This window comes from Staurois parvus, unplaced genomic scaffold (genome assembly GCF_062004578.1).
Source record: "Staurois parvus isolate SC_StPar_1 unplaced genomic scaffold, SC_StPar_1.0 ptg000362l, whole genome shotgun sequence".
NCBI classification, from domain to species: domain Eukaryota; kingdom Metazoa; phylum Chordata; class Amphibia; order Anura; family Ranidae; genus Staurois; species Staurois parvus.
The window spans coordinates 10,639,637-10,662,654 of NW_028318158.1; the positions used below are offsets into that span (position 1 = coordinate 10,639,637).

At 41.9% G+C, this 23,018-nt stretch overlaps 1 protein-coding gene across 5 annotated transcripts in view; it reads right to left on the minus strand.

Moving 5' to 3' along the window:
• Positions 1–23,018, minus strand: part of CDC42BPA (CDC42 binding protein kinase alpha) — a 364,329-nt gene that overhangs the window by 169,497 nt on the left and 171,814 nt on the right. For all 5 annotated transcript variants that reach the window (XM_089685105.1, XM_089685106.1, XM_089685108.1 and 2 more), the window contains exons 4-5: positions 7,041–7,136; positions 362–510 (exon numbers count right to left, since the gene is read on the minus strand). In XM_089685105.1, the coding sequence (XP_089541231.1) occupies positions 362–510; positions 7,041–7,136 (245 nt within the window). The remainder of the gene's footprint in view (positions 1–361; positions 511–7,040; positions 7,137–23,018) is intronic.

The window sequence follows — 23,018 nt, forward strand, 5'->3', positions numbered from 1 at the left end:
GTAGATCAATGATCATGTTCTATCTCACACACCAGCAGTAAATCAGTATCAAATTCAGCGGTAGCTTTTAAAACTTTTCATGCTGTTAGACAGAGAGGTATTCAAGGCTGCAGATGACAGGTAGGTTTTTAACCATGTTATCACCTTAAAGGGGACCTGAAATCAAAAATGTTAGATTTGCCTTCCTAGAGGGAACATCTGGAATCTATAGTGCTGTTCAGTATTCTCATTGCTGGAGAGGAAGCTGTACCTCAGGAACTGCAGTGCAAGGATCTCCCAGCTTAATTAATTAATTAATTAATTCATTCATACATTCTTCAAATATAGCATATGATGTTACTGCTTAAAAAAAACTACTTACCTGTGGACATAGTGCAGCTGGTGAACAGAGTCGATAGCCATGACCATCTCAGCCAGGTAGAAACGAGCCATTTCCTCCGGCAGCCGGTCTTCAAACTTACTGAGAAGAGTAAGCAGGTCTCCACCAACATAGTAATCCATAACCAGGTACTGTGTGGGGGGAAAGGTAAGGGTGGTTATGAGGAATGCAGGGACACAGGTGTAGTTACAACACCAATACAAGAAGTAAAACCACTCTGTGTATTCTCTGTGCTATCCATGAAACAATTATGCTAAAGTCAGGAAATAGCATGATTTCTGGTCATTTACCTTTCCTATGTACCTTTTCAAACATTAAGCCAAATCTATGTCAACAGTCTTGTTAGGATAGATACAAAGAGTAGCAGTGATTCTTGAGCTGGATACAAAGAATAGTCAGTTAAAGAACCCTAAGGTTGCAAAATTCAGCTTTAGTCCACAAATTTCCCCAATACTGTTTCTGCTGTTCGATGTCCTCTGTCTGATGGCCGGTATCATTCAACCCACTAACTCTGAGCACGTCATCTTGTACCATCCCAGCTTGTGACTGGACAGTGAAAGGATGAAAGGAGAAGCAGCACAGTGACATGCTCATCTCTTTGTTACTCTGCTCTATCCATATCAGCATGCTTTTGTCAGCACATGAACTAATAGGCTCCTTGTACTGCTTTTTCCTCTCACACTCCAGCCCTGCTGTACAGGGACTTCAAGAGGCAGATATCAGGGTACATTCTGATGAGCTAGACCTAATTCAGATGGATGAGCTCATCCCTTTGTAACTTTGCTCTATCCTCCTATCCGCCTTCTCCTTGCACTGCAGTGCATCTGATTGGTTCTTTGTGCGGTTTCTTCCTCTTAGTCTGAGCTCTGCTGTACGAGGAATGTTAAAAGGATTACCTGAATTTTTAAAAAATACATTAAGGGGTGGTTCACACTAAATACGTTACAGTACGTTTTTTTTCTGCATCCATAAACACAGAGAAAGTAGGTTACATGGTTGTCAATGGCATGTTTCACACCAATGTTTGCAGTTCCAGTGTGTTCTGATTCCAGAAAAAAAGTAGAACATGCTGCATCTTTCCTGCACAGAACTGTACTGGAACACAGTAAAACCCATCAAAAACGCACAGGAATGCACTGAAAGGCAACAAAAACGCATAAAAAATGCACAGGACCTACAAAAAAGCAGGGAAAAAAATACATCAAAAACACAGTTACATCACAGGCATCTGGCCCTGCAGACCTGGAAGATGTCAAATTCAAGGTAAAGATGGGGGGGGGCTGAAGAAGTGGAGCAAAGTGACAGCTTTTGTTCCAGAAAGGCAAGCATGTTTTTTTTTATTTTAGGATAGATCGAGCATCCAAACTTGAAGACAAATGTTTGGCAGAAGTTGACTTTACTGCACTTTGGCCTTGAATAAAACTGGCCATAGATAATTTGGTTATTTTCATTCAGCCAGTGGGCTGAACAAAACAAATTAATAGATTCCACCAGTCAAAGCGAGGTGGATGGAGGAATCTCACCCACCAGGACATCTCAATCTAACGACAGGACTCTCTACTGTCAGAATAAACTGATCAGCAGCTGCAGCCGATTGGCTGCAACCACTCATCAACAAAAGTTTTCCAGCATTCCTGTTCGACAGAAAAAGATCTAATGATCAGCTTATGTTGAACAGGGATGAACAGGGATGCCCAATCATGGATCAAGATACAGTGCCTTGAAAAAGTATTCATACCCCTAGAAATTTTCCACATTTTGTCGTGTAACAACCAAAAACATAAATGTATTTTATTGGGATTTTCAGATATGTTTCAGATATTTTTTGTAAAACATTTTGAGAACCATTTATCATTTTCCTTCCACTTCACAATTATGTGCCACTTTGTGTTGGTCTATCACATAAAATCCCAATAAAATACATTTACGTCTTTGGTTGTAACATGACAAAATGTGTAAAATTGAAGGGGTATGAATACTTTTTCAAGGCACTGTATGGCCAGTTCAGCAGGGAATTTCCGTTTATGGCCAACTTTACCTTAATAACTAGTAGATCACAAAAATGACAGCAGCTGTAAAACATTATGGGGTCTATCTATTGCTTAACAGATTCTACAATTGAAGCTGAACTCTGGTGTAAGCAAACACTGATTTAATTCAAGATGCATGTTTATTCTCACTTGAAGCTTGCATTGCATAATTCTTTCACATCTCTGCTGTAATCTAGTGTGACACTTTGCCTCAGTACAGGAACTTTCTGTAATAAAGACCAGTCACTGCTGCACTCTAATTGGGCAGGGCAGCTGGTCTTGTCTCCACCCCTTCTGTTATTTTCTGTAGTGGGAGGGGCCTGCTGGGTTCCGCCCACATCTCTGCTCTGTGCACAGGCATGTACAGCACAGAGATGATATCACTGTTACTTTTCCAAGGTAATATCTGGATTTGCAAAAGCAAAGCATTTGGTACTCAAAATTGATCTATGTCCTTGTGGCTGATGAAAAATAGATTTCACAAAATTTCTGTGCCTGAAGTTCTGCTTTAAAAGAAATAAGCCTTTTGTTTTTCTATAAAAAGCGCACTTAGCAGGTTTTTACACTCCTACATACAATATAAAAACTAATATAATATACATTTTGGGACCATATTCTGGGCAGCTCTTGGGTTTTCCAATATTTTCACATCTCTCAAAGATATTGAAACATTAACACATTCGCCACATTTCAGCTTTCATTACTTTACGTTAAATTATTTTCATAAGGATTTGGTAGGATTTAACACACATCAGAATTAGAAAGGCAGATCCATTACCAAACCATCTGTGTAATCCCACCCAAAATCTCCACTCCCCCACAGCTGGTTGACGAATTTTAATTTAGCGACAGTTGTGGCAAGAAATATTTTTATCCTATATGAGGTTCTAGTGACCTCACTGAAGCACAAGTAGGGGCACTCTTCCAAAAAAAACCCTTTTGATCAAACAGCATTTTTCCATGGCAGTACTTAAAGTATAGCTCCCCTAAAAAATCCTTCCTGTTTTACCAGAGAAGGAATCAAGAGGAAATCTCCCAGGGGAGAAGGGATTTCCTCTCACTTGTCCTCGCTCCTCTTTTGGGGTTACAGAACCAGAAATGAAGAGAACTCTCCCCATTGGGACACAGATGGTAAAATAAAATGATAGGGATAATCTTCCTTTACTCTACAGAAAATGTGGCTATAGAAGAAAGCACAATATTGCTGTTGTGTAAATTACTAGTAACATCAATTGACCAGGTAAAGTAGATGAACAAAGGCAGACACTTAGGAAGTCCAGCCTGCATGACAGTTATGGCTGCCCCCTTAGCTACACTGGAGAAATTAGTGTAGACATTAAAGCTGAAGTTTAATTTGCTTATATTTTGCCTTCCCTGGTTCCTTCTTTCCCCAACATCAATATGCTAATAAAATCTTAAACATCTTTCCATTTTATTACATACCTATTTTTTGAAAGCAGTGACATTTTCACTGGTTCCCTGTACTTCTGTAGGCAATGCAGGCAAATCAAAGCTGTTAGGAAGGGCTGGCAGGGTGCTGTACATACTGTAGATTCCTGAAAACACCACAGCACCCTGTCCACCCCAGACTCTTTGGAGAACATATGCAAAAATAAAAATGCCTTCAAGGGCATGTGTCAGTCTGGTGGAGTGGTCATTCCCACGCAGACTACCTTTTTATAAAGGCTGCCCTAGGTAATTCCCACATGCCCTCCATGGATGAAAGAAATTAAATGAATGAACAGGGGCAGGCCAGGGTAAATCAGGATGGGGAGGAAAAGCCTAGATGATTCTTGACATCCACCAGACAAGAATTTAGGCAGCCTCTCTCAGACTTGCTTCAACGTCTAATACACACTTTAAGAACCTTGCAGTGTGCAGTGAATTAGAGTAAGACATTTCAGTATGGGAGAGGAGCCTGTACAACTGTGCAAGATTGAAGGAAAAGCTTGAGTTTAGCTCTGAAAGACTAGAAGTGTGTCATTCATAGGATCACCAGGTGAAAAAAAAAGCCTGAAAAAAAAAACTAATGCAGCTACCACATCTACAGATTGGTAAACTGCGCTAGATTACATTTTTGTTTTTAGGTTTATCCATTGCATCCTACCTGTTCCTATATTCACCTTCATCCCTGATTCAGTGATCTTGGTTGTACAGTCCCCATTGGGTCTTCTGAAAACATCTTCACAAAGGTCTTCTTCAGTATGCGTTAGGGGTATGGCTTCCCATAACATTGTATGGCTCACCCTAGGTGTATGTGCAGGGTTAAGAGGACCTATTGAGGATGTTTTCAGAAGCATGGCTATGTAGCGCCCTGCGGGGCTGCAGAATGAGGATTGCTAGATCGAGGGAGAGATAGAGAGGGGGGAGAGAAAGAGAGGGGGAGAAAGAGAGAGAGGGGGGGTCAGAGATGGGGAATGGGGGGAAAAGGAGGGGGAGGGAGGGGGAAAAGGAGGGGGAGGGAGGGGGAGAGAGAGAGGGAGGAGAGAGAGGGGGGGATGGGGAGAGGGGGGGAAGAGGGGGGAGGGAGAGAGGGGGAGAGAGAGAGGGGATGGGGAGAGGGGGGGAGAGGGTGGAGGGAGAGAGGGGGAGAGAGAGGGGGGGAGAGAGAGAGGGGGGAGAGGACGAGAGGGGGGCGAGAGAGGGGGGAGGATGAGAGGGGGGGGACGAGAGAGGGGGGAGGGCGAGAGAGTGGGGGAAGACGAGAGGGGGGGGGAAGACGAGAGAGGGGGGGAGGACGAGGGGGGGAGGACGAGAGAGGGGGGGGAGGACGAGAGAGGCGAGGACGAGAGAGGGGGGGGAACGAGGGGGGGAGGACGAGAGGGGGGGGGATGGGGAGAGGGGGGGGAGAGAGGGGAAGGGGGAGAGAGGGGGGGAGAGGCAGATTGAGGGGGGGGAGAGACAGATTGAGGGGGGGAGAGACAGATTGAGAGGGGGGGGAGAGACAGAGAGAGAGGGGGGAGAGACAGATTGAGAGGGGGGGAGAGACAGAGAGAGGGGGGGGGAGAGACAGAGAGAGAGGGGGGAGAGAGACAGAGAGAGAGAGAGAGGGGGGAGAGAAACAGAGAGAGAGGGGGGAGAGACAGAGAGAGAGAGAGTACTTTTTGTTCAAGGTATTTAATAACCACAGTCTTTTTGTTTGTTTGTTTTTTTAGAGTCTGTTTTCCTTAATATCTGTCAAAATAAAAATGGCAGGACGGTGTGAACAGCCCCAAAATGACCCCCTTTGGAAAGCAGACACCACAAAGTGATTTCAACTTTTTTCAGTTTGTAGGCAGGTTCAGTCGATATTCTCCACTGCAGGTGCCGCTCAACCAAAGCGGCAATGCAGCTCGGGGAGGAAGTCGAGAGAAACTGGGTTTCTCTTTGGTTTCCTCAGTCACCTGGAGCAGTGATTCGGTTGGATGCGCTGGACTCGGGTGACCCTGGTGTCCATCTTGGGTCAAGCAGAGTCATTTGAAGTTCTTGCCCCTGGGTTTTTGCACACTTTATGCAAGTGGCTAGTGTAGGGACATGTCGCCGGTGTGTCAGGGACAGCATTAGTGGTAGGGGAAGGTTCTGGTGAAGTAGGGACTACGTCTACCTTCTCAGGAAGTTTGCTCTTTGGGTTGGACTGGCCAGGCCACACTCCACTCCTCATAGCAGACGCTGTCGGCAGATAGAAATCTACTCACTGCTGTCTCTTTTCTGAACTGTTGTAACTGCCCAAGTCAGGTAAGCCTTCCCACTGGGCCTGTTTGCACTGTTTCACAATTTCTGCAATACACCATTTTTTGTAAACTGGAACTCTGATTACTGCCCTCCACTCCGCGCTGGACCTACCTTGGTAATGGTATACTAGATACAGAGCCTACAAGTCATACACAGTGAGAGGAAAGAGGTGAAAGGGTAATTGAAAGATCACATACAGAGGGCAGATGGAGATGCAGGAGTTAATGTTCATATGTGCAGGATAAGTGGGGTGAGGGATTAATATAGAATTAAGGGGTGGGGGGGGGGGGGTTCAGGAGGATTAAGAAAGATCCAACAGTCAAATTCCCTCCTACCCTGAATCTGCAGCTTCCTACATTAATGAATTAGTTCCTCCTTCCTCTGTTGAAAGGGGAAGGGGTGGGCTCTTCATGTAAAAAGTACACTATGATTGATCATCACAGAGATCACATGGTACAGAGCTGTTTGGACTGGCTCTGTACACTGATGCCTGTGAATCGGGCCATACAATGATGCTTTGGTTCACGGTCATTAATTGGTACACTGTATGCCTGAGGGCCATTTCTGATGCCATTTATAAACAGCACTCCAGAAAAAGATATCTGCTCCCTACTGTTTTTTGCAACACAGTGGGGAAGGGAGGCGGGTAAAGGAACCAAAAAGCCCTCCATTAAACAAAGTGAGAACCACAGTAGAAGTCTCACTTCCAATACAAATCCAAAAGTAAGGTGTGTATGCCTCATTTTAGGATAGTTGGGACAGCCATGCAAAAATTTCCCAGCTCAGTGTTGGCACCCTTCAAAAAGGTAAATGGACCCTGAAGACCCAGATATGCAATGGCCAAGTACCTCTGCCACAGAAAATCTTCTTTACGTTGTGCCAAAAAGGGTCAGCAATTGAGTAACAGTAAATAAACTCACCAGATAGTTGTCATCCTGGAATGCGTAGTGCAGCGTGGTGGTCCACTGACTGTCTCCGTTCACCAAGACATCTCTTTCTTCCCGAAAACAGGCTGTCTGGGGAGCACAAAGAGGTCCTGTTATACACCTGTCCAAACCTCATGTCATTCTCATTATATAAAGCAGAGAGTTCAAACTATTACAATTCAAATTATTACTCGTGTCTTAAGCAGAGAAGAGACTTCCCCGTCATAAGAATACATTGATTAATGCTGATTGAATAGCTAAAATCACAAAGGGCGGTTGAACAGATTTTGATCGGTAGATGGTTGCAGTGACCATACATGGATTGAAATTCAGCTGGCCCCTGCCAAACTGGCCGAATTTCAATACATGTATAGTCAGCTTTAATAAAAATCTAATTCTTTAATTCATAAAAGTTTTTCAAGGCACAACTGAGCCCTAAGGACACAGATAAGTATATTTAAAACAGATTTACACCACCTGATTTAATTGCAAAAAGGGGATCAATTCTGTTCAGTCAGGCTTGTGATCCCAGCAATCCCGCCAGAACACCCAGACAGGTTGATGGCCTCACTTTTCTCCACTACAATTGAGCAACACGACCTTGGTCCCTGGCTTGGCCAGAGCCTACTGACTGCACAGAATAGAAGCAACACCAGACTAATGAAATCATCTCCCTATGCTCTTGTTTGGCTAACAAGTTCGAGTGTTATGAGGGCCATACATGCATCAATATTTTTCTTTATCTGATCACGGGATCCAAGCATATAACCATGTGGATGCCGGCTATGATCAGCAAACAGAAAATTTGCCTCAACAATCTAATCACTTTTAATAACAAAAGGGAAAATAATCCTTGTGTGCTTTAATTGACTGGTTAGTTGTAGGCTAAATAACATGAAATATAGCTATCTTAGGGTCATAATTCATTCAAATATTACCAAAAATAAGCTTTTGGTTGACATTCTGTCAATTTAAGCACAGTTTAGCAACCTATTTAATCTTTTTTATCCTCGATACCATAAAAACAATCTAAATATTTCAAAAAATCAACTTATATATGTGATATCTGAAATACAATCGTTTTACCAAATAAGTGTGTATTTGGGCAGCATTAAGAGTGAGGCTGGCCATCTGCTACAATATGATTGTATAATCTGACTGACCAATCCTCCCACTGACTTCAATACAATTTACCCAAATTTCTCTGAAGGAACATTTTCAATAAGCATTTTAGCGCTGGACAGTTTTCCAAAATACAATTAAACCAATTGGAGGCAAAATCAATTTTACTCATCCCTTTTTGTAATGTGTGTGGGCAGCTTAACCACTATAGCATTTTTTTGCTATTTGGCACTCTGCTATATTAACTAGTAATTGCAACGCTGTGCCCAAATAAAATTTATATCATTTTTCACATAAACAGAGCTTTCTTTTGGTGGTATTTGATCACCACTGGGTTTTTTAAATTATATAAATAAAAAAAGACCACACATTTGAGAAAAAAAATATATATTTGTTTACTTTCTGCTATAAAACATATCCAGTAAAAAACAATTTTAAAAATCCGATTTCTTCTTACAATTAGGCCAAAATGTATTCTGCTACATGTCTTTGGTGAAAAAAAAAAATCCCAATAGGTGTATATTAATTGGTTTGCATAAAAAGTTATAGTATCTACAAACTATGGTATATATACTGGAATTTTATATGTTATACTACTAATAGCGGTGATCAGCGGCTTGTAGTGGGACTGTGATGGTGCGGCAGTGACACAAATACAGTGATAATACTATAGACTGCCACTGTACTGACACTGGCTAGGAATGGGTTAACATTTAGGGACAATCAAAGGGTGAACTGTGTGCCTAACCATGTCTAATGTGTGCTGCTTTTACGAATAGATGTGGTTGTGTTTTCTCCCTATAAAGCACAGCCACATCCAGGGGTTGGACTGACCATTTGGAAACTCGGGCACTGCCCGAGGGCCCGGGGTTAGTAGGGGGCACCATGAGATGCCCCTGGTACCTTTTTCATAGGCTTTTTTGAGTTTGGGCAAGGACACAGGGGCCCCATGATCCCCTATTGCCCGGGGGCCCCATGAGTTGTCAGTCCGCCCCTGGCCACATCACTGCTCCGTGTACAGAGCCCTGTGTTGTTAGTAAACAGAGGGCCCTGTACTGTGATTCACTAAGCCAATCAGCAGGTCCCAGGCATAAATCTCTGGCTGGGACCTGCTAACTGACTTGTGCTATAGCAAATGATAGCACAGATGTGCCAGTGGCAGTGCGCATGTGCTCCTTACTCGGAAATGCTGTAGCAAGTACATGTACGCGATCCAGTGCAGAGGGGCCACCCTGCTGTGGTAAAAAGGCGGTGGGCAGCCTGCAAGTAGTAAAGCGTACACGGGGATCAGACTCAGCCAAAGCTTGCAGTTGCATGAACAGCACATATTCAATAGGTGTAAACAATACCACCATGAAAAGAACAACAAGCATAACACACCAACAATCAAGGTGAAACTGGGACTGTAATGAGGTAAAATCTCCCTACTGGTGACACAGAAAGCGTTTAAAACCTAAATACAGGATAAAGAATAGAGGCGCCATTATTCTTTTTCCTCTAGTCTCTTTTTCGTAAGGACCACTTATGCAAGTCCTAGAACAAATGGAGCTGCCAGTTGACTTCAATATAAAAACTTAAAAAATACACATTAAAGTTTAACCTCTTCCATACAGGGCACTTTTACCCCCTTCCTGCCCAGGCCATTTTTCAGGTTTCAGCGCTCTCACAATTTGAATGACAATTGCGCGGTCATACAACATTGTACCAAAACTAAAATTGTATAATTTTCTTCATACAACTAGAGCTTTCTTTTGGTGGTATTTAATCACCGCTGGGGTTTTTATTTTTTGCTAAATTAACAAAAAAAAACCCAAAAAGTTTGAAAAAAAAAAAAAACACGTTTGTTTCTGTTATAAAAGTTTGCAAATAAATAATTGTTCTTCATAAATTTAGGCCAAGATGTATTCTGCTACATGTCTTTGGTGAAAATAACCCAAATTAGGATATATTATTTAGTTTGTAGGAAAGTTATAGAGTTCACAAACTGTGGGATATATCTGAAAATTTATCAATCCTGAAGTACTGACAGCCAATCTAATTTCTTGAGGTCCAAGAATGTCAGAACAGTACAGATATCCCCCAAATGACCCCTTTTTGCAAAGTAGACAGTCCGATGTATTTCATAAGAGGCATGGTGAGTTTTTTGAAGTTGTACTTTTTTTGTCATAATTTTTAGGAAAATTAAAAAAAATAATTTTCACTATTTTTTTTTTTTACATGCTGTCACCAGTGCAGTACAGCATCATCATATAACTGGCATGGCGGTGATCAGGGACACTGACTAGTGACAGTACAAAGAAAAAAAAATTTGACAATTTTTTTTAATTTATTTTTTTATTATTTTTACATTACTTTTTTTCTCTTTTTTTAAGATTTTGTTTTCAGATTTCACTATGACCACAGTAGTATAAATGTTACCATAGTAACATTGTACTATTTTGGGGAAGTGATCAATTTTTTTTAACACAATATGCTTATCGCAAAGAATTACTTTGCTATAAGCAAGCATTTACCTGAATGACATCGATTTTTTTTGTGCTTAGCTGTGAATTGGCCATGGCTAATCACATGACACACTTCACCTTCTCCATGTGATTGGTCCAGCTTGTGCATGTGACCACTGTGACCATTCACAGCTAGACACACTTGTATACGAATAATGGCATGAAAGGAAGCCATCCATTGTATACAACTGTCATGTGACCTGCTGTGATTGGTCACAGCAGGTCATATGGTACTGAAAACGGGGTCGGTACACAGATCTGTCATCGGCCATGTCCAAGGTACACGGCCGGTGACAGATTGTGCCGCAAAGCGGCCCTGCGTGCAGGCGCAATGCGCATGCCTGGAAAGGACACCATATGGCGTCCACCCGGAGGGATGAGGTGTTTTGCCGCCCGCCTTTGTGCTATTGGCTGGGCGGGAACCAGTTAACTAAAGATTACATTTTTGCTTTAGTTTTGGATAGAGTGGAGAGGGATTCGAATGTTTGTCAGTTTTTATCGTTGTCTGTGTCCCTGTTAGGGAGATTCACCTTCTCCATTTGTCCTGTTTACCGTTATCATTGAAAGAGAAAGTAAAAGAAAATCCCACATTTTGGGTTGTACTCAGAAAAGTAACAGGGTCACTTCCAATGTGGACACTAGTTCTGGTGAACATGGGATCCTCACGGAATTTCCTTCATTTGCTGGGATTTCATCTCACTTCCTGTTTTGGCTTACAGACAGGAAGTGAAATCTCCAAAATGGGACACAAGAGGTGAAAAAAAATCTGACAGGGGTTTTAATCCTCTCTTGCTCTATCCAAAATGAATAAAAAAAACCAAACTTTTGCCTATAGTTCTACTTTAAAGCGGAGCTCCACCCAAAAGGGGAAGTTCCGACATAATGACTGCTCCCCCACTCCCCATTAAGGATTGGCACCTTTGGGGGGCGGGTACCCAAATTTGACTGGCAGCCGCTCCCACTTCCGGTCCTATCGCCTAGGCGATCGGAATTCGAAGGTGTCCTCCCTCTCTGTAGTCTTTTGGGACACGTGACAGGTCCCAGAAGACTACAGGACCATTCATGAATCGCAGTGCTACTCACATGTGCAGTGGGTACCCGGCTGTGAAGCCACAAGCTGTCACAGCCAGGTGCCCACACTGAAGATGCCGGCCTCCTGAAATACAGGACGGCCGGTAAAACGAGCTGCGGGGGGGACACTGCGGGACCGAGGGACAGGTAAGTGGCTGTTTTATTAAAAGTCAGCAGCTATAGTTTTTGTAGCTGCTGACTTTTATTTTTTGACAGGGTGAGTGGAACTCCGCTTTAAGAAATCCATTGGTCCTCATTCTATGAAGATATATTGAGCTATTAAAATCTGACTGAAGTTTGAACCCTTCCCCATTCTACCCTAAAGTCTGGCTGGAGACGTTCTTTAAACTTTCCATCCTCTGGAATAAGACTCTAATGGCATACCAACATGACAGATAATATAACAGTGGTGCCTAAGGAAGAAAAGTTTATTTAGAGTAATACAATGGTGAAATTATCTGGCGATATTCCAAGCGACACTGACAGACGCAAAGGGAAAAATCTGTAAAAACCTAATAACGCTGACAAATGAAATTCCCAAATGAGACTGAAAAATTCAACTCGCAACCCCAATGTCACAAAAAATACCAGAAAGCCTCAAGCAAGCTGTGTGGGCGATTATCTGGACATTCTGAGAGACATGAGACACACACCCCAAACATGTCTGCCTGTCACCAGGTCTTATCTGCTCCCCAGAGAAACGGGAGAGCCAAAAATTCAGACAAATTTCACATAGTCAGCATAAAGGTAAACTATAATGGAGAATCTAAAGAGGCCAGTGGTTTAAATCAGTCTCAGCAGGCAGACTTGTACTGAATGAGGAGTAGGTCACTGTAGAAGAATACTAAGCAGGAAGCACAGCCTGCAATAAGCGAGGACGATCAGAGAAGTTTTGCTGCAAAATAACCAACTTCCCCCTTGGCGAAATTAGCTGCTAAAATACGCTGGAGTCAATTAGCCGCTTAGTTCTCCAAACGTTTGCCAAAGGCCAAATTGGACATTTTCCCTTGAACTCAGTTTAGCTTAAACCACTTTGTTCATCCCTTGTATTAAGCAAAAGACTGGCTTGTTTACACACAAGGGTTAACGCTTATTCATAAGCTCAATTACAATGACTTGGGAACTGTTTTCTGGGCAGGGTTACCAAATCAGCACTTAAATGTTGATTGCTGCAGAAGACAGGAATCCATCTCAGATCCTTTTTATCTGTGTCCTATTGTGGAGATTTCTCCGTGCACTGTCTGTTCTGCAGGGCTATATACAGAATCTAAAACAAGTTATGGGCAAGACACTGAGTCATAGCCTGCTACAGCAAAAGAAGTGCAAAATACAGCAACAGAAAGAAGACTGCAACAGAACAAAAGAAAATGGCCAGTAACACAGCTGCAATAAAGCTTTCATTTGCAAACTTGACATACCGGAACAACCAGTCTTGGAAATTCAAGACTAAAATGCTGCTAATAAGAGAAGGTAAATGGAAATGTATAAAATGAAGTCAGGCTAGAAGACCCTTCAGATGAGTGGAGTGAAAAAGATCAGAAAGCTCAGAGCACAATCTCTCTTAGTATAGAAGATGATCAAATCATACATATATGTAAGTGTGAAACTGCTAAAGAAATGTGGGAAGGATTACAATAGGTGCACAAAAGAGCTAATCTCGGCAATAAACTGTAATTGATTAGAAAGCTATACCAAACCAAGCTGATGAAATGCCAGAAAATGCAGGATTGCATAAGGCACACCTTGGAAATGGTTGAACGCCTGAGAGGTATAGGAGAGGAAATGAAAGATTTTAATGTCGCAGCACTATTACTTAGTGGTTTACTATAAAATTATGAAACGCTTGTCATAGCACTTGATACACATCCAGATGATGAACGGACATTGGAATATGTTAAGGGCAAGCTTATGAATGAATATAAGCGTAAAATAGAAAGCATTAATAGTGACGGTATTCTTTCGCAGAGTCTGCTTTAAAGATGGAAAATGGGAATATAAACAGTAATAGGCAACAATAAACACGTGAACTGTGCACTGTTTGTTATGTAGGGCTATATATAGAATCTCTAACAATGCAACAGAAAGTGAGAGGAAATCTCTCCAAAGTGAAGGGAAGTCCTCTCATAGACAGTTGTCACCAGAACAGGTGTCCCTATTGAGATACTTCTCTTCTATTCCAGTTCTGACAACTTAAAGTGGAACTATACTGAACCTGAGCTCCACAAACCAAAAACAATTATTTAGTTCATTTTAAATATTCAAAGCAAACTACCCCAGCCATCCATGTCTTCATGTTTTAATTTGCTGAGAAAATAGTTTGAAAAACACCTCCTAGCAATTCTGGTTGTGGCTTTCTTGAGTAAGGGCAGACTATTTATATAGCATTTACTTCCTGCAATCCATCTGCCCTTAGCTCATGCATGCAGGTAGGAGGGTGTGTTTAGCTAAGAAAACTCCTCCTCCTCTCCTGAAGGCACCTGTGATGTATGATGTCATTTGCCTAGGCATGGAAACCAGCAAATAACTGAAGAAATAAGTATAAAACAAGTAAATATCAGGGGCCTGGCCGGTGGAGTGTGTTAGGAGCTCCAACAAATGCTGGAAGATTCTGGAGAGTTAGATGAATACCTCATGTCTGGTGCTGCCTGAGCTGGGGAGCTGTGTTGGAGGGGCTCGGGCTCGCTGGGGCCTCTGCAGCTAGAAAGTGGAGATAGCTCGGTGGAGTGGAGGCGGAGCCCGGTGCAGGGGTGGCGGTGGCTGAGGGAGCGGCTGGCTGGCGGCTCTGCCTAGCTGTCGGCAGAGGTGACAAGAGTCACTCGGTGGAAGCGGAGAGAGCGGTGCTGAGCTGAAACCGTCAAGCTGAGGACGCTGGGGCTGCTGAGTGCTCCGGGACTGAGAGGGGGGCTGAGTACGGGAGGATTTTTTGTGGAGGAAACTGGCCCCTCTTGCACAGGATGCCATCGGAGGCCCAGTGAGAATTATTAAAGAGATCCCCCTGAGGAGAACGCTGGAACGTAGAGAGAAAGGAAGAGAGCTTGATGGATAATACACCCGGTCACCCCAAAGGTCACTGAAGATATTTTCCTGTTCCAAATTTTATACACCTGTGCTCCTTTAAGTTGGTATTTAGATGGAGGAGATAGTTAGTAGTAGGAATGTTTATGACATATAATGTGAAAGGTCTGAATACCCTGACTAAAAGGCAAAAGATTCTTAGGGAAATCCATCAATATTCCACTGATATAGTGCTCTTGCAAGAGACATACTTATCACAGGACACAAATGTCAAATTTTATTCCAAACACTACCCAATGTGGTATTACGCGGATTCACCAGTCAAACATGCAAAAGAGGTTGCAATTGGGTTGGCAAAAAATTTAAGATTTACTATGGAAGATAGACTAGTTGATCCAGAAGGTCAAGGTCACTTTTTATTTTTGAAAGGAAAACGACAAGGAATACAATGCACATTAGCAAATATTTATTGTCCTAATAAGAACTCAATGACATACCTAGAGAGTTTGTTAAGAAAACTTCTAAACTTTAAGAAGGATTACTTGATTGTAGCTGGAAATTTTTAATTTTTGTATGGACCCTTCGATGGATACTTCATCGTGCGTGTGGAGAGACAGAGGTAAAAATCTGAAGTTGGTTAAGAAAATGTTACATCAGTGTCAATTGATGGACTCGTGGAGAATGAAACACCCAAGAGATAGAGATTATACTTTTGTCTCTCCGGCACATGGGATGTACTCAAGATTGGATTACATAATGATAGAACACAGACTTTTAGAGTCTTTAGTAAAGTCTAAAATTGAGGTAATGTCTCTATCAGATCATGCACCTGTTATAACAAGATTAAGGTTGGAAGGGGAATGGAGTGGAAGTACTACGTGGAGATTAAACAAGATGCTTATACAGGATGTTGAGATGGAGCAAAGAATAAAGAGGGAAGAGGAATATTTTACACTCAATGAGACAGAAGAGGTCTCCGTCGCTACTATTTGGGAAGCACATAAGACATTAATTGGGGAATCCTGATCTCAATGGGGGCTGAAAAAAAGACAGAATGTGAAAGGAAAAAAAGTTTATTAACTGAGGAATTATATGATTTAGAACAACTACATAAGGAGAAAATAGAAATAGAGATGCAACAGAAGATAACTCAAAAAAGAGAAGAGTTAAAAGACTTGATGGAACAGGAAACGAGAAGAGTCTTTAATATGATTGTAAACGAGAGATATCAGTGGGGGAATAGACCAGGAAAATATTTAATGAGAAGATTGAGGGAAAAGAAAAAAAAGAAATTATATAGAGAAAATCAAAGATAAGAATGGAGAAATGGTACATTCAACCACTGATATCGCTAAAACATTTCAAAAATATTATAGTAATCTATATGAAATAAAATCTAAAAACCTGAAAGAATTAGAGGAAGAAAGAAGGAAAAAAAGACAGGTGTACTTAAAAGAGGCTGTACTACCTAGATTAGAGGAAGGGAGATTATCAGTATTAGATAAATCTATATCGCAGGAAGTAATTTATACAGAACTTAAGAGATGATGCAAGAAGGATCCCTGAACCAGTTGGATATACGTTCAGATATTACGGGAAATTTAACTTGTGCCTAAGATGTGTATGTACATGAATGCTTTAGGAGAGGGAATGGAAATGAGCATGGAGTCATTGCAGGTATATATTACAATTTTACCGAATGAAGGGAAAGATCTGTCCCAATGTGCCAGTTATAGACCCATATCGCTATTAAATATAGATACAAAATTATGTACAAAGGTCATAGCAAATAGGATGAAAGAGTTGATGCCGGAATGGATTCATTTGGATCAGGTGGGTTATTATCAATTAAGACATTTTGTTGCAGCGCTCCCGCAGCCACTAAGGATGATGGAGGACATGTATCCATTTGAACGACTTTTTAGTACGGATATAATACAAAGGCATGTTAATTCTCGCATTGCTAAGATTCTTACTGCTATATCTGGAACTGTTCCTCCACCGTTTTTCGAAAAGTGGGAAAAGGAACTAGGAACAAAATTAAATGATCAAGAACAAAAGAAAATATTTAAGCTAATGCATGGTGCAGAGGATATGAACAAAATATAAATTAATTATAAATGTTTAGTAAGGTGGTATGTTACACCCAGTGTGGCACATAATCAACAAATAGAGAATTCACCTTTATGTTGGAGGGGGTGTGGGAAAAAAGGAACAATGGCACACATATGGTGGGACTGCCCTAAAATACAGCAATTTTGGCAGGGAATAATACAACAAATGCAGGAAATAACAGGGATTAGTGTACTGAAGGATCCCTGGGTTTGTTTGTTTCATAATATTGATCTCACGGAGAAACAATATAAGAGCTTCATGGTATTTCACTTATATGCGGTGAAATGATTGATCCCTAGATTCTGGCAGGTCCAGGAAACCCGAAAATCACGGACTGGATAAGTAGAGCAGAGTTTATATACAGGATGGAGAAACTATATCATACTGGAGAGGATAAAATTTAAACAATTAAGAACAATTGGGACAGATAGACAGTTTTTAAAACATTCAGGAGATATTCAGAATTGATCAGAGGGTAAAGGAAGGGTTCAGATAGGATAGGAAAGATGGTCTTTTTCTAGTCTTTGATAGGTAGGGAAGGAGAGTGGAGTGAGCTAAAAAGAGGTTAGGAATAGAATACTGGAACAGGAAGAAAGAGGCTTAAAATAGGAGTTGACCAAATAGGGAAGGGGGGGGGGGAGGAGGAAGGAGATTGGTGCATGTAAAATTTGATATGTATGGGCGGCACAGTGGCTTAATGGTTAGTGCCTTGCAGTAAATGGGTCATGGGTTCGATTCCCGACCATGGCACCTCCTGCATCGAGTTTGCATGTTCTCCCTGTGCTTGCGTGGGTTTCCTCCGGGCACTCCGATTTCCTCCCACACTCCAAAGACATGCTGGTAGGTGAATTGATTCCTGTCCAAATTGGCCCTAGTATATGTAAAGTGCTGCGTAAATTGACAGTGCTATATAAGTACCTGAAATAATAATAAATATAAATAAATATGGAGATTGTATGATTTTAATGCGTGGAAAACTGTTGTATTTGTATTGTGATACAACATTAATAAAAAAAAGTAAACATGATATACTTTCCTATCTATTTAATAATGCTAGCAGAATAAGGATTAAAAATAGTCAGTGCTGACAGAAAGAGTGAAGATCCGCTTTCAGCTTTAGGTTCCCAGAGGGGGTCCTAAAGCTGGCTACACTGACATATAAAGCCGTTCATAACACTGCCCCTAATTACATCACCGACCTTGTCTCTAAATACCACCCAAACCGTACTCTCCGCTCCTCACAAGACCTCCTACTCTCTAGCTCCCTTGTCTCCTCCTCCCATGCTCGTCTCCAGGATTTCTCAAGGGCTTCACCCATCCTGTGGAACTCCCTACCCCATTCTATCAGGCTATCGCCTACTCTGCTCACTTTTAGGAGCACTCTGAAAACCCATCTCTTCAGGGAAGCCTACCCTGACCACAGCTAATTTTGGAATCCTCTACTCTTCCTACCACTCCATCCCCCACAGCTAATTACTTCTTGTACCACTATTCCCTCCCTCCTAGATTGTAAGCTCCAAGGAGCAAGGCCCTCTAATCCCTCTTGTATTGAACTGTATTGTTACTGTACTGTCTCCCTCCTAATGTAAAGCGCTGAGCAAACTGTCGGCGCTATATAAGTCCTGTATAATAATAATAATAATAATAATACACATGGTTAGTTTTCATTCAGCCAGCAGGCTGAACAAAGAGAAAAAAACAAAATAATTCCATTAACACAAACAGGATGGATGGATGGAGGACCACCCCCGCTGGGGCTGGGACACTATTCCCACACTATCAGAATACATTGATCAGTGGCTACAGCGAATTGTCTGCAGCCACTGACCAATGGAAACAAGTCCCTTCAACAGGTATATATCAAATAAACAATCAACTGATGTTGAGTCTCATTGGGAGAGCAGAATAGGACAGCAACACGGGACTACAACTGGAAGACAAGAACAAAAAGATGTCACCCTGTAACAGGAAGTGCTTGGTCAAGGACTGCTTTCTCTAGCAAGATTTAATCGTCCACAGTGGCATGTTAGGGTGAAGATCTGCTTAAAATGTTGCTGACAGCAAACGACAGAACCGAATCTTTATAAAAACAGGGCCAATGATGTGATAAAAACATCAGCCGTCGTTGCAGAAATTGCTCCTTCGCCTGTAGCAGGAAAAGTACAGAAGTTGTGGAATTTCGCCTGAACTTTTTAACCTCTCTGCTGAGAGCAGTTACATTTCAACAAGGTTTTTCTTGGCAACACCATCCTTAATCAAGACAAGCAAGGAAGATTTTCTGAAGAAAACCAACGTTTATTTTACATTGAAAGTCACATTGTAAATATGGCCAAAACAAACCCATTTTGGCCGGAGAAATAAGCTTATGAAAGGCTGAGGATGGTTGTTTAAAAACAATTTTAAAATATACGCACATAGGCATGCAGTGATCCCAACAGATTCTGAGAAAATGTACCCACAGCCTAATCGTTCCTTTTACTTTTCATAAATGCAGTGGTATAAAAAGAAACTATTACAAAACAGGATAAACCCATATTGATTGGATGCCATTTTCAGTCACCAGTCAATTCCTAATTTTTATTGGATGGTGGTGGGATAGTCTAGTCTAGAATATATTGTCTTTTGGCTCCATGTACACTAATGTATTTTAAGGTCCTATAACAGTGGTCACTATATGGCGGACCGCGGTTCGGAATCAGAACGAGGGACAGTCCCGTCCGGACTGCAGCCACACCACCATCGGGTACCTTCCCTCCCTCTCGCACCCTAGGGCACACCGGACATTTGCCTGGTGGGCCGGGGCCACTGGGCATAAGATGACCAGGCCGCACAGCGGGAGGTAAGCGGCGACCAGTCTGGACTGGGATAATACAGACCACGGCCGCCGCTCACCTCCTGCTGTGGCTCTGCGGCTATGCCTAAGCAGGAGGAGCAGCAGTGACGGCTCCAGATGACAAGCAGGAAGCTCCGCTGACACAAGGACAACTCCTCGGCCGGCCGCTGTACTAAAGGAAAAATGTCAGCCTCTCTTCTTCACCCACTGGCACACTGTGACAGCTCTGTTGTGGCGGTGGATGAGGCTGTCTCTGCTGGGTGGGCTCTCTCTTTGCCTAGTTGGGTCCAAAGAGACATCCCAATCCAGCAAAGAGAAAGCCCAGTCCAAGAAGGGACATCCCCATCCAGTAAAGAGACATCCCTGTCCAGCAAAGAGACATCCTGCCTTTGCTGTATATTTGCAGTGTTGTGAGGGGCGCTGTTGAGGGGTGCTGTGTTGTGTTAGGAGACGCCGTGTTTTGTTAAAGAGCGCTATGATGTAAAGGGGGCAGTGATGTGAAGGGAAAAGAGGACACTGTGGGACTTCTTTAAAGAGGGGACTGTGATGTAGAGGGGACTACCGTGTGAAAGGTACGCTAAAGATCATAATGTACCGGGGGACTGTGATGTGTTATGTCGCTAACGAGATTCGGACCTCTGCTGGAGGGAAATTTTTCTGACCGGACCTCCGTAAATTTTAATTTAAGACGCATGTCCTTGAAGCTGTTATCAGCATTTTTTTCTCCTCCTAGAAGCTAAATAGTGTTATCCTGTGTGTCCATGCACACTACTTTAAGCTATTAGCATTTTTGAGCTTCAGCATCTAGAAGCAAAAGCATTTCTTTCTGTAGAGTTTCTTGGAGCATTTTTCCAGCAGAAAAAAAGCTAAACACTACTAAAATGCTCCTAACAGCTTTTTTTCCCTACGTGTACTGTAAAAATGCTAATAAACCGCTATTGTTCTTAAGAACTGCTATTTTTAGTGTTTTTTCCAGCATTTTTTGAGCTTAAAAATGGAGACTTATAGGGGTTTATTTACTAAAGCTGGACACTGCAAAATCAGGTTCACTTCTACATAGAAACCAATCACCTTCCAGGTTGTATTGCCAAAGCTTAATTGGACAAGCTGAGGTTAGAAGCTGATTGGTTTCTATGCAGAAGTGAACCTGATTTTTCACTCTCCAGCTTTAGTAAATAAACCCCATAGTGTCTGCTTTTTTTTAGACTTTATTTTAGATAAACCTCTAATTTAAAATTATATTTATATTTAGGGACAGCTATTTTCCTCATTCCATAGGCAAGCTGTGCTTTCGCTTTGTAGTGCTACACGATGGTTGTGCTTTACTGCTCCTTCCCATAAAGCAAGTCTATACGTTGGCTGACTTACTGAAAACAATGCAGCTTGGGGAGATTTTCTCACACTTCTTGTTATGTCTTTGGTACAAGAAGTGAAGTTACATTTCTCCAAATGGACAAGAATAAAAAGACGTTTGGTGTAGGTAGCGTTGGACAATTTCTTTCTGGGTGTCTGGTGGCCATAACCCAATGTTGAAGGGTTTGGTAGGGTGAATGTGTATCAGGTCTCTTAGTTGTGCCTGAGCTTCTCAACTCCTGGAGGAACCTGTTGGGGTTCTGGTTCATATGCACAGTGTGGAGGGTGTATGGTTTATGATTACCGATACTAATCTATATTATTAAGGCCTATGTCTCTTTTTACGAGGCATTCTTTACCCTTCACAAAACAATTTCAAAGTAAAACTTCTGATATTAGGGTGAGCTTGCTAGAAAAACATGCAGCATTAGTGGGGGAGCTGATGCGGCGAGCGCAGTGTGCCATCCACTTTGCATATGTAGGGGTGGCCAAAAGGTGGGTGTGGCCAATGTGATAGTTTCTTCCCGGTATATAGCTTGTAGTGTGCCACCTTTCCTCCACTGTATATACTAAAAAGGGCCTAGAGGTACACTGAAGAGATTGTGGACGTAAAATAAGCTCCATTGGGGCCAGTAATAAGACCCCCAGCAAGTGTCAGGTCCAGTAATGATATCTCCTAGCAAGGTGTCAGGGCCAGCAATAACCTCAAGTCAGAGTATAAGTTCACCTCTTTTTAAAAAAAAAGAAAAAGAACTGCACATCTTTTTGCAGGTAAAAAATATGCATTTATTATTTATTTTTACTAGAAGCCTGCAAGTCAATAAACAAGCAAAAAATGTTTAATTTGTTGGGGACTACTTTGTAACCAGGAACTGTTAAGACAATAACCCTCTTGCTAAAAATATGTAATGAACAACAAAGCATATAAATTGCAGCGGTCAGGACTGTAACAAAGACAATGTAAATAATGCATTGGTCAGGATTCTCTAACATACACGGCACAGCAGTTTGGACTATGCATCAAACAAAATAGAATATGAAGTGATCAGTACCATCTAATGTACAAGATAGTGTATATAATGGAACAGTCATATGAAGGGCAGTGGTCAGGACTACGTAACATATGGAGTATAATGAGTGCTGGAGGGGCAGAGCAGAGAGTGGTGGCTGACAGTCAACAGTCTAAGAGCAGAGGGGAGAGCTGAGCAATCAATGGTTGTGAATGCTCAGTGAATTTGGTGTGGAGTTATTCGATTTCAGGTCATTACAAAGGACAAGGGGGCACTCTACGTCTGGAGGAAAAGAGATTTAATCTCCAAATATGGAAAGGCTTCTTCACAGTAAGAGCTGGTTCTGGCCAACTTAGTAGATGGTTTTAAAAAAAGAGCAGGGTGTATTCCTAAATGCACAAAAATAACTGGATACTAATTTGAGGTGATAACACCAGGGGCAGTCGATCCAGGAAATATATGATTGCCTCCTGTGGAATCAGGAAGGATTTTTCCCTGCACTGGAGAGAACTGGATCATGCTTTATTGGGGTCTTTTTGCCTTTCTCTGGTTCAACTGTGGTTATAGGATTGCGTATGTGGGTCTTTTTAATATTTTTTTTTCTCTCTGTTGGTTGAACTAGATGGACTTGTCTCTTTTTTCAAACTTACTATGTAGCTATGCAAGCATTATACATGGTTGCAGGGTGGTGTTAGGGAGGGGGTCAGGTGACAGTAATACCATGGCTCAAATGTCTGTTTTTATTGCTTCCTAACATTGCCCTTACATTGATTGGTGGCACGTATTTTTAACAGGTTACAAAAAAATAAAAATAAAAAAAACTTTCCCCCCTCCCTCTGCTGCCTACACTAAACTAGACATTTCTCCCACCCAGTAGCACACTTAAAGGAAAAAACTCACTGACTCAGAGGAGCCGAGGGGTCATTTTAGATTCTTCCTTCTATGGAAC